This window comes from Dryobates pubescens, chromosome 27 (assembly GCF_014839835.1).
Source record: "Dryobates pubescens isolate bDryPub1 chromosome 27, bDryPub1.pri, whole genome shotgun sequence".
Classification (NCBI taxonomy): Eukaryota; Metazoa; Chordata; class Aves; order Piciformes; family Picidae; genus Dryobates; species Dryobates pubescens.
In genome coordinates, this window is record NC_071638.1 from 12034628 (window position 1) to 12047062 (window position 12435).

The following is a 12435-nucleotide window of genomic DNA, read 5'->3' on the forward strand; positions in this document are numbered from 1 at the left end:
AGTGCTTGGGGCTCAGCTTGCAGCAGCTCAGCCTTCAATCACCAGCAGATCCTGTTCTGAAAACGTGACACCTCCTTCCAGTAAGCCCTGCTGAAATGAAGTATCTGCTTTGTTTCTCAACGGCTCTTCAGCAGCATTCATTGTGCCCAGTGGTGAAATGAGGGCTCTGGGGGGGTGTCCTTTAAACTCCTGATTTACTTCCAGTCATGAAAGTGGGAAAAAACAGCATGTGGTTTGCTGAGGTGGTAGCTGGTGCATCTGGAAGGACTTTGGAGAGGTTCCAGTGAGTGTGAAGAGTACCTGGCAGTTTTCAGAGATGCTTCAGAAACAATAGGAAGTACTAAGGGACAAGAAGGAGATGACTTTCATCCCAGTGCTTTGTTTCCTTGGACTGTCACAAGGTGATCACTGATCTTTGGGTCTAGTATCTAGGCAGAGCCTAGCCAGCCTTAAGCACCAGTTTAGCTTTGATTTCCAGGAATGAGCTAAGAGGGTAACAGCAACTGCTATAAGCAGGATGAGCTCTTCATCCTCAGCAAGTTTGCTGAGGAGGGCCACAAAGATGATCCAAGGGCTGGAGCACCTCTGCTATGAGGACAGGCTGAGGGAGCTGGGGTTGTTCAGCCTGGAGAAGAGAAGGCTCTGGGGGGACCTTAGAGCTGCCTTCCAATCCCTGAAGGGATCCTCTAGGAAGGCTGCAGAGGGACTTTTCCTGAGGGTGTCTAGAGACAGGAAAGGGGAAATAGTTTGAAGCTGAAGGAGAGCAGGGTTAGACTGGATCTGAGGAAGAAGTAGGAGGGTGGTTAGACTCTGGAACAGGCTGCCCAGGGAGGCTGTGGCTGCCTCCTGCCTGGGGGTGCTGAAGGCCAGGTTGAATGGGGCTTTAAGCAGCCAAGTCTAGTTGAGAGGTGTACCTGCCCAGGGGTTAGGTTGGAGTAGATGAGCTCTGAAGTTCCTTCCAACCTGAGCCATTCTGGGATCCTGCATTGCCTCCTGCTTGGCATCTGCTGCTGGATGAGAACAAGCAAGGGAGATCTGGTGAGCCTATTTCTGGAATTCACAAGGGTATCTGCCGGCTGGAGCAGGTAGGGGGAGAAACAGACCTGGCACAGTCTTCAACAGATCTCCTTTGCCCTGCTGCTCTCCCACACATACACCTGTGTGCAAATGATGGACAAGTGAGAAGATCTCCAGGCTAGGACCTTCTGGTGATAAAAAGGAGATGTCCACTCCAGAGAGCAGAGGGTGTTCTGGGTGGCAAGCTCGTCACTCCTCTGTCTGAAGCACTCCAGCCCCATATTCTGCTCTTGGCATTCTCAAGGTTTGTAGAACAGTTGCTCAATGAGGGAGGCAATGCTTGCAACTCTTTTTTTCCTTATGAGATGCCTTGGGTCTGGAAACTCTTCCCTGAGTGGTGTTGTGTGCTCAGCCCTTTGCTGCAGTGACTCTCTGTGGTTGTTGTATCATTTACTACGTGGTGCAGAGCCACTCCTGGGCTGTGTAATGAGGCAGGGCTTGGCAAGAAGTGATCATCACGGTTTAGGTTACAGCAATTCAGTGGAGCTGTCATCTCTTGATAGTGATGGTTTGAATCATGTTTTTAGCTGCCTAGGAAACAGTTTGCAACTGACACTAAGGTTATTTTTGCTTCTTGATGTGAAGGCTGTAATTTAATTTGTCCATGTATGAACAGCAGGTGTCTGGCATGAAAGCTCTGTGAGTATGACTGTGTAATGATGGGGGGCACCAGGGCTGCCAGTTTCCAGTGTTGGATATTTTTAGCATATGGAGGAATGAGATTGATTACCTGAGATGGACCTGATGGAGAGGGGCCAGAGGAGGGCCACAAAGATGATCAGGGGGCTGGAGCAGCTCTGCTTTAAGGCCAGGCTGAGGGAGCTGGGGTTATTTAACCTGGAGAAGAGAAGGCGCCAGGCAGATCTAATAGCAGCCTGCCACTACCTGAAGGGGGCTACAAGAAGGCTGCAGAGGGACTGTTTGCAAAGGCCTGCAGGGACAGGATGAGGGGCAGTGGTTTGAAATGAGAGCAGAACAGATTTAGATTGGACCTGAGGAACAAGTTCTTTAGCATGAGGGTGCTGGAACACTGCAACAGGTTGTCCAGGGAGGTAGTTGAGGCCCCAGCCCCGGAGTTATTCAAGGTGAGGCTGGACATGGCTTGAGGCAACCTGATCTAGTGGGGGATGTCCTGCTGACTGCAGGGGGGTTGGACTGGAGGTCCCTTCTGACCCAAACCATTCTATGTTGTGTTTGTCCGTGCAGAACACAGCTGCAATTTGGCTTAACTATGGCAGCCTCCCACATTAACAGGCACTGAACCAGACTGTGTGAATGGGCTTGAAATGATGCAAATACTATTTACAGATTCATTTTCTAGCAGGGTGATGTGTCAAATTGTTTGGAGGGCTGCTGTGGGTTGTTTGTTTGCTTCTTGTTTATTTTAACCATCTAGCCTTTTAATTTCATTTTAAAGATAGTGGAGAGAGTTGCTTTGCTGTGGTGGTGTTTGGATTGATTTGAGAAAATCAGGATAACATCACTTTGTATTTCAGAGCCTTTTCACCTAGGTTTTCCCTCTAGGTTTTCATGTGTTTGGGAGAGTTAAGAGCAAACAGGTTCACTGAAAGAGTAAAATTCATTTGCTGGGTTGTTGGGTGGTTTTTTTGGAGTCTTGTAATAAGGATTTTATACTTTTTTTTTCTTATGTTTAGGTATTTCCCTCTGCTGGCCTTTCAATGTGGACCACCCTCTGTCCTGCTCTACCTATTCAGGTTTTGTCTTACATGTGGGTAAGTAATTGCCTTCGACACAAAACAGTAATGAATTCATATAAAAGTCCTCCCAGGAGTTTCAGTTGCTTTGACTTGGAAATCATAAAGGGAGAATCAGCTCTCAAAACTCCATTTGTGCTTTTCCTGGTTGCCTTGGTGTCTCAGGCAGTAGGAAACTCCAAATATTCTGTATTCCAGTATTTGTCTGCAATGGATTAGGTAAGCTTTCATTCTGGGTGACACAGAGCTGTATGCTGTGAGCCTGCAGTGTTTGAAATGCAAAGACCTTCTTGCTTGTATGGATGGAGAAGGGAATCACAGAATCCTTCAGGCTGGAAATGGGATCATCAAATCCAACCATTAACCTACTGTACAAAATTCACCCCTAAACTGTATCCCCAATCACCACATCCCAGTGATCTTTAAACACATCCAGGGTTGGTGACTCCACCACCTCCCAGCACATTCCAATGCCTGACCACCACTCTTGCAGGGAAAAAATTTGTCCTCATGTCCAGCCTCAGCCTCCTGTGGTGCAGCTTGAGACCATTCCCTCTTGTTCCGTCACTAATGACCTGTGGGAAGAGATCAGCCCCTGCCTCTCTACAACATCTTTTCAGGTAGTTGTAGAGAGTGATGAGGTCTCCTCTTAACCTCCTCTTTTTCAAACTAAACAGCCCAAACTTCCTCAATCACTCCTCATGAGATTTATTCTCCAGGCCCTTCACCAGCTTCATTGCCCTCCTCTTTGCACCTACTCCAGCCCCTCGATGTCTTTCTTGTATGGAGGTGCCCAAAACTGAACCCAGCACTCAGGGGTGGCCTCAGCAGTTCTGAGTCCAGGGGGACAATCCCTGCCCTGCTCCTGCTAGTCACCCCATTGCTGCTCCAAGCCAGGATGCCATTGGCTTTCTGTGCCACCTTTCTGTTGGACTCTGCCTCAAGCCTATAGCATTGCCTGGGGTTGTTGTGGTCTGAGTGCAGGACCTGGCACTTGGCCTTGTCAAAGCTCGTCCCATCCCCAGCTAAAGTCTCTGAGCTGTTGAACAGAGTGATGTAACATCACAAGAGCAGGCTCTGCCACTGCCCATGAGCTCACCTTCTGTCAGTCAGGCTTTCCTGCTGTAATGCTTTATAAATGTTTATTGTTCCACAGTGAATGTCAAAGGTTGGCTTCTTGGCAAATGGAAGCGATGATTATCTGGTTTATTGCTTGGTGTTGGTGATTGGGCATGGATGATATTTACAAGAAGACTGCAAGTGTTTGAGGGCTGTGTTGAGTCAGTCAGCAAAATGTGGTGTTTTGGTGGTGTGTTTTTTGGGCTTGTTTTGCTGGTAGAACACAAGAGAGTATTTCCACTGCCACTGTTTGTATGGCAAGCAGTGGCTTACTGTTCTCTACAGAGAAGGTCCATTCGTACTGTCTAACCCTGTTAGAGCCCTGCTGATGTTGCTGAGCAGAAGGTGTAGAAACAGCAAGCTTCAAAATCTAAACTGGAAGTCTTCTATGCATCTTATTCATGGGAAGTTGATTCCTTTCGTGACTCACTCTCTCCATGTCTCAGTTTTCAGATTGGTGAGCACAGTGCAGTGGGGTGACTTTTTGTTAGGACTAGGAATCAAAACTGAGTAGTTGGTCAAGTAGGATGAAGGTCAGAAGAGCACTGAACAGAAAATTCTTGTCTTTTTCCAGTGGGTTATGCTTGTACAACATGAAATACAAAATGCACTTGGCTGCCCTTTCTGCAGGGAAGTGAAAATGAACACTGTCCGTTTTGGCTGCAGGTAAAGATCTAAAGTACAGAGGCACTGAAAGCAAAGAGAAAGAAGCAGCCATTCTGGTCATACAGGCAAGCAAGGGAAAGGAGGGGGAAATTGTGCCTCTCTGGTATGAACACAGTACCTAAGTGTAATTAACCCCCCATATCTCTAGCTTTCTACTTCCTGGTGACTTCCTTGCTGCTCTTCACTCCTTTATCACTGTGGAGAGTGTACGGGATCATAGTATCACTCAGGGTTGGAAGGGACCACAAGGATCATCTAGTTCCAAGCCCCCTGCCATGGGCAGGGACACCCCACACTAGATCAGGCTGGCTAGAGCCTCAGCCAGCCTGGTCTTAAACAACTCCAGGGACTGGGCCTCAACCACCTCCCTGGACAACCCATTCCAGGGCTTCACCACTCTCATGGTGAAGAACTTCCTCCTCACCTGCAGCCTGAACCTCCCTACCTCCAGCTTCATTCCATTCCCCCTAGTCCTATCACTACCTGATATCCTGAGAAGTCCCTCCCCAGCCTTCTTGTAGGCCCCCTTCAGATAACTGGAAGGCCACTGGAGGGATGGTGAGGGATACTCCATGTTCTTCCACCCCACCAAGCAATGTGAAGAAAATTATGTGCTTGTGAGATGATGACACTTGAATCACCTGAAAACACGAAAGACACCCTCATTCTCCACAGCTGAGGAACACAAACCCTGGCTAACAGAGCTCTTCTGAGTTACAGGGATTTGCCCAGGGAGGTGGTGGAGTCACTGTCCCTGGAAGTGTTCAAAAAAGGATTGTATGTGGCACTTGGAGCCATGGTCCAGTAGTCATGAGGTGTTAGGTATTAGGTAATAGCTTGGACTTGATGATCTCTGAGGTCTTTTCCAACCTGGTTGATTCTATAATTTGTAACCTCCTGTGTGTCCTTCCCAGTGGCAGGCAAGACCTAGGCTTCTTGTACCCTCAGTTGCATTTTATTTCTCAGGCTTTACATTGGCTTACAGAGTTGATCTCAGAAATGGATTGACTTGCTTGCTGAATTCAGAAGTGTAGACACTCCTCACTGTCTCTTACAAATCTTACTTCCCCTGTGCTCCATAGACACTTTGTGTTTCTCTGCTAAGTGGCAACTTGAGCAGGGACTGTTCCTCTCCTCTCCTCATCACTCAGTCCCTAGTAGTATACATTCCAAGCACCTGTCCAGAGCAACTTCTGTTTCAGTCTCAGGCTGATGAGAGAGTGCTATGGCTGTCATACATGTTGAGGGGGGAAAACACCCTGAAGGAATGGGAATTCACCCTGTGACCCCCTAGACCTCTGCTGCAGAGGTTTATCCAGCCTTGTTTTTTGAGTATCACATGTGACTGTGCTAGGAGGGCCTGCTGCTGATGGTATTGGCACTGGCAGCTCACAGCTTGATGACACTGAAGCCAAAGAGTCCTTTGCAAACAGCTGATGTGACAGCAGTGGCATGTGTCCTGCAGTTCAGGCTCTCCTGCTTCTGGTTTGATTCAGCTTTTGGGTTTCTCTCTTGTGCCAGTGCTCATTCTGAGAAACATGGAAGGAGATTTGACTGGAGGGGGAGAGATTTCTTCCTTCACATCTGCATCTGTGTGCCTCTAGAAAGCAGAGAAGACACCTTTAAAATAAAATAATAACTCTTGCAGGTGTCTCAGGCTGAGCAGGCAAAAGGTTGCTCTTCAGGACCTTCTCATGTTCAGGTGCTGGAAAGTGCTTTTGTTGGTGTTTTGCCCTGCCACAGTGACGTATGTGGGAGCACTGCTGCAGGCACCTGACAAAGCAGCCATTAGTGATGTCAGGAACAAAACTGCTGAGTGTTTGTGACACCAAGGTTCAGCTTCCCAAGGTTGTCCTCTTATGTGAGGCAGAAGTCTGTTAGCTGTTGTAAGAAGGCTTCTTAAAGCTCTCTGCTAGTTCCTTAGCCCAAGTAGAATTGGAACATCGTTCTGGAAATGTTAGAAATGTACTCTCACCACATCTGCCTCTTTCAAAATAGTTGCTATCAGAGGAGCCAAAGGCTGAGAGAAACTGCAGGTGGTGTGCTGTGATGGAAGGGAATTGCTTGGAGGCAAAGTGGTAGAACTAGAAATTGGGAGTCCATGCAAAATGTGAGTTGGTGACTGAATCATCACTTGCACATATTAAATGTCAGGCTTCCAGTTATGTGGTTGCCTGCTTCCCTCCATCTAAGCCACCTGGGATGGGAACAGGAATCCTTGAAGCAAAGAGAGACCCTGTAGTTTGTGGCAGCAGTGGGAGACCCACTGTTGTTTGTGTGGGAGATCACAGAAGCACAGAATGGTAGGAGTTGGAAGGGGCCTCTGGAGATCGAGTCCAACCCCCCTGCTTAAGCAGGTTCACCTAAAGCAGGTTGCACAGGAACATGTCCAGGTGGAGTTTGGAAGTCTCCAGAGAAAGAGAGCATTTCTGGGCAGCCTGGTCCAATCCCCTCAAAGTGAAGAAGTTTTTCCTTAAGTTCAAGTGACACCTCCTGTGTTCTAGGTTGTACCCATTGTCCCTTGTCCTGTCACTGGGTACCACTGAAAATAGCCAGCTCTATCCTCTTGACCTCCATGCTTTAGATACTGATAAGCATTGATCAGATCCCCTCTCAGCCTTGTCTTTTCCAGGCTAAAGAGCCCCAGGTCTCTCAGCCTCTCTTATAAAGAGAGATGCTCCAGTGCCCTAATCATCATGGCCTTCCCTCCACTGGCCTCTCTCCTGTGTTTCCCTGTCCCCCTTGAATTCTCTGCCTACTAACCACACCCATTCTAACACACCCCAGGATGTCACTGGCCTTCAAGAAATTACATTCTGCAAAAGCTACAGCTTCACTTCAAGAACCCAAAGGGAAAAAAAAACTGAAGGAAACTTTGTTTCATGCCAGTCTGATGGAGCATTGCAAGAAGAGCTGGAGATTTCCCATGGACAGCCATGAGGTTTTCTCTTTGCCCTCACTCTAATGCTACAGAGCCAGAGCTCTTAAGCTATCAAAAGACTCTGCCATTATGTAAGGGGATGAGAAAAGTGAAACTTGATGACTGTGTCCATTTCCCCCCCCCCCAGCTTTATCTTTTTTTTTCAGATTTCTTGTAATGTGTCCTGTCATGAATTGTGGTCTCAGAGGCTGCCAGATACCAACCCCACTGAACTCAAAGAAAACTTTTCCACTGGCTCTAGTGGGAATTGGCTTCAGCTCCCTTGTGAGCTAGACAGTTTGTTCGTGAGCTAGACAGTTTGTTTTGATGGGTAAATTGCTGACTTAAAGGCCAAGTAATAACAGGAAAATAAAGCAGCTGACAAACTACAGAACTCCAAAGAAGAGAATGTTAAAAACACACAAACTTCAATCTGCAACTTTCACTTTGGGTGTATTTCTTAGTTTCTAAATGCTTGCTGTCTCAGATTTCAATCTGTGTTTCAGAAGGCTCTTCAGAATTCAAACTAGTGAGGTGTCCTATGAGGACACACTGAGGGAGCTGGGGCTGTTCAGTCTGGAGAAGAGAAGGCTCCCAGGAGACCTTATTGTGGCCTACCAGTATCTGAAGGGGGCTACAAGAAAGCTGGGGAGGGACTTTTTAGGGTGTCAGGGAGTGATAGGATTGGGGGGAATGGAGCAAAACTAGAAATGGGTAGATTCAGATTGGATGTTAGGAAGTAGTTCTTCCCCATGAGGGTGGTGAGAGATTGTCACAGGTTGCCCAGGGAGGTGGTGGAAGCCTCATCCCTGGAGGTTTTGAAGGCCAGGCTGGATGTGGCTGTGAGCAACCTGCTGTAGTGTGAGGTGTCCCTGCCCATGGCAGGGGGATTGGAACTGGATGATCCTTGAGGTCCCTTCCAACCTTAACAATTCTATGATTCTAAGTGGGCTTCTGTTTTCATTCTCTCTGTTTCTGGTACTATCACACTTTGGGACTTCTCCTTGGGACCTTGCTAAACAAGAGAACCTGGCAGCCTCCTACTTTAAGTAAATACTAGAGCTCTCATAGATTCATGGAACGTTTTGGGTTTGAAGAGGCCTTAATGATCATCCAGTTCCAACCCTGCTGCCATGGGCAAGGACACTTTCCACTAGCCCAGGCTGCTCAAGGCCTTATCCAGCCTGGCCTTGAACACCTCCAGGAAGGGGGCATCCACAGCTTCCCTGGGCAACCTGTTCCAGTGTCTCACCACTTTCACTGGAAAGAATTTCTTCCTAATCTCCAGTCTAAATCTGCCTGCTTCAATCCATTCTCTCTCATCCTGTCCTTACAAGCCCTAGTCAAAAGCCTCTTTCCAGCTTTCATGTAGCCCCCTTCAGGTACTGGAAGGCTGCTACTAGGTGTCCTTGAAGCCTTCTCTTCTCCAGGCTGAACACCCCCAGCTCCCTCAGCCTGTCCTCATAGCAGAGCTGCTCCAGCCCCTGATTATATTTGTGGCTGTCCTCTGGGCCAACTCCAGCAGGTCCATGTCCTTCTGTGTTGAGGACTCCAGGGCTGTATCCTTCTACCCTGCTTCTGTTGACCAATACTTTGCTGCCTCAAGAGTGTGAATCCATTGGATTTTTGTTTTCTCTCTCTGTCCACTTCCATTTTGTGACAGTTGTGTGGTGACAGGTAGCTTGGCACGCACCAGAACTGACCTGAGAGCTGCTCGAAGACAGACTCAGCCTTGCACAAGAAATGTTGCCTTAGCTTTGCTGGCCTGAAATTGCTTCCCCAACCAGGAAAGGGGAATGCTTGTGAAACACACATACACAGAGAGAGAGAGAGAAACCTGGTTTCTTGCTTGGCTGCCTTTTACCCTCTGCTGATCTGAGCCCAGATTTCTCACTTCCAGTCTGCCACACTACGGAGGTGAGGAACTCTGTCCGACTTGTCCTTTTATACACCAGCTCTCACCCGTGAGCTCTGCAACTTCCACTGAAGAAGTCACCACCCTCAGATGTCCCCTGTTGTACTGAGTACTGGGGCAGCTGAAGGTGTGCCTTCTGTTTCCTCCAGGGTGGTTTCTCACATCCTTAAGCAGGCTGTCTCTCTCAAAATCTGTGGTTGCACCAAGAGGCCAAGTTTTGAACTGTGAGGGCAAAGCAAGTTGACTCATGTTTGCTGTTATGTCTGTGGCTGCAAAAGTGCAGTCAAATCTCTTGTGGTGGCTCCTTTGAGGAGTATTCCTACAGGGCCTTGTTCCATCAAAGTGTAATTTTTGAGTCTCTGAAATGCCTGAGGACAGCTGTGAGGCAGGAATACAAATCAGTGGTGAAGAACATCAGTTTTTTTTCTGCTGCTCTGCTGCTGCCATTTGAACAGATGTGGTTCAGGTGTTGTCAGGCTCTAATCTTAAAGAAGTGCAGTTTGCTTCAGATATTATCTGGCATGTGTGAAAAGTGTCCTGCACCTCTTTGTAACTGTCCCACCTGATCCAGGTGAGCCAGAGACAGTGCTCACTGCTGTGCCTCTCAGCAGTGTATTCACAGGCTGACAGGATGTTAGGGATTGGAAGGGACCTCTGGAGATCATGGAGTCCAACCCCCCTGCCAGAGCAGGACCATAGAATCTAGCACAGGTCACACAGGAACACATCCAGATGGGGCTTGAAAGTCTCCAGAGAAGGAGACTCCACAGCCTCTCTGGGCAGCCTGTTCCAGTGCTCTGTGACCCTCGCATAGAGGTGGAACCTCCTGTGCTGTAGTTTCTATCCATTGCCCCTTGTCCTATCCCAGGGTGCAAGTGAGCAGAGCCTGTCCCCTCCCTCTTGACACCCAGCCCTCAGATATTTAGAAACAATTATTAAGTCCCCTCTCAGTCTTCTCTTCTCCAGACTAAGCCTCAGCTGGGTCTCTCAGCCTCTCCTCACAGGGCAGTGCTTCAGTCCCTTAGTCATCCTTTTAACTCTTTGTTGGTCTCTCTCAAGTAGATCCCTGTCTCTCCTGGACTGGGCAGCCCAAAACTGGATGCAATATTCCAGGTGAGGTCTCCCCAGTGCAGAGTAGAGGGGGAGGAGAACCTTACCTGATTTGCTGGACACACTCTTCTTAATGCACCCCAGGATCCCATTGGCCTTCTTGGCCTCAAGGGCACATTGCTGGCCCATGGAGAACTTGTTGTCCACCAGGACTCCCAGGTCCTTCTCTGTCGGGAAGAGAAATCCATCGGCGAGGAGGGTGAGGGAAAGACTCGCAGCAATCAATATGATTGATAAGCAAGCTTCAACTTTATTGTTCCACACTTCCTTATTTATAGTCTTATCTTATACATAGTTAATTCTATTCTAATTTAACACACACTATTGGTTACTTTCTAAAAGGTTACATCATTATTTTCACTACTCTGTGGAATTTCCTAATTGCCCTTTTTCCCAGATCTTCACCTACTTCTTATCTTGTTTGCCTTCCTTCTCAAGGGCAGCTTGACTTCATCATACCAAGCATCAAAACTTTTCCACAACTCCTACTCCATTGCTATATTAATAACAGAAAATCCTTCAAGGCCTAACTTGCACAGATGTTCAAACCATTTCCCAACACTTCTCCACAGGGCTGCTCCTTGGGCCTGCTCTCTAGGTGCTCATGAGGCCTCTCTTCTGTGTCTAATAATTAATTCAAACACCATGCTTGTGTCCTGGTGTCCATCTTGTTCCCCTCGTTTCTCTTCGTCCACGTTCTCCGAGGAGAGAGGTGAACCTAAGCTTTGCCCTTTCTTTTTCACACTTTGAGTTCCCTGACTTGCAGAGCTGGTTTGTGAAACACTTCCCAAAGCCTTGATCTTTGAAAATCTTCAATCTTAACTCATTTTACAACTTGGTGAAGTGCTGAAATGCATTTAATTAGTTTTTGCTATTGAAAGAAGCACCATGATTTAGTGCGGTATCTCTTCATTATATTCTGACAAAGTCTGGTGGAGAGGCAGAGCTAGTGGCAACAAAAGTCTGCAATTAAGGCAGGGTATGCTGCCTGAAATCCAAGATAATTGTCCAGGCAAGATCATTGGAACAGATTCAGAGGCTGTGCTTGCAAATACTCTCACTAGGTGTTTGGCACAGGCAGCAGAGAGGGGAGCTTCTCGGGAGTGTATTCATTGGCCGGTACAGATCACTGTGCAGCTAGCCACACAGCTCAGTGTTTTCTTCTGGAAATTTTCATGGCCTCATCTGGTTTTTCTTGGGTTTTGTTTTGTTTTTCTCCTCTTCCAGGCTCTCAGTCCAGTGTAAGGCTGATGGGTGGGAGCAAAGGTAAAGAATGATGTTACGCAGCAGCAGCAGCAGCAGCCAGAGAGCATCTTTTGTGTGAAGTGTGAAATGGCTGCTCCATAGCCACCTCCTGCTGAATCAGATGTGAGGGGCTGCTTTGTGGAGTGAGCCCTCTCTCCCAGCACATCCCCTGCAAGCAAGAGGAACCACTCAGCTGAAGAGTTCTTCGCTGGAAATGGATTTCAGGTCGCTTTTGCCGGTCGCCACCAGCATGACCTCGCACACCGCTGGTGCAATGCTGTGGCTAAGCCTCTGAGTGCACAGCCATTACATCACCGCAGCAAACCGGGCAGGGAGGTGCTGGAAGAGGCCTCGTTGTTGTCATGGCCGATGAGATGATCAGGACTCAACTGATGGTGGCTGAGAAGTTGGTGGCTTTGCTGGAGGGAGGCACAGAAAAATTGCTGCTGATTGACAGCCGCCCCTTCGTGGAGTACAACACGTCCCACATCCTGGATGCCATCAACATCAACTGCTCCAAGCTGATGAAGAGGAGGCTGCAGCAGGACAAAGTTTTGATTACAGAGCTCATTCAGCACTCAGCAAAACACAAGGTAGGGGTCATTTTCCCTTCATTCCTTCTATCTGCTTAAAGGACTGCCTGGAAAGCAACTTGAAAGAGTCTATCT

General features: G+C 48.0%; 1 protein-coding gene and 1 long non-coding RNA gene across 2 annotated transcripts in view; both read left to right on the forward strand.

The window, feature by feature from the left end:
* LOC128898599 (uncharacterized) overlaps positions 1-11817 on the forward strand; it is a 39747-nt gene extending 27930 nt beyond the window's left edge. The window contains exons 2-3 of the long non-coding RNA XR_008462912.1: positions 2733-2810; positions 11750-11817. This is a non-coding gene — a long non-coding RNA (uncharacterized LOC128898599). The remainder of the gene's footprint in view (positions 1-2732; positions 2811-11749) is intronic.
* A 247-nt stretch (positions 11818-12064) lies between these two features.
* Positions 12065-12435, forward strand: part of DUSP16 (dual specificity phosphatase 16) — a 29632-nt gene continuing 29261 nt past the window's right edge. Inside the window, exon 1 of the mRNA XM_009905260.2 lies at positions 12065-12360. Coding sequence (XP_009903562.1) covers positions 12130-12360 — 231 coding nt within the window. The 5' untranslated portion in view covers positions 12065-12129. The remainder of the gene's footprint in view (positions 12361-12435) is intronic.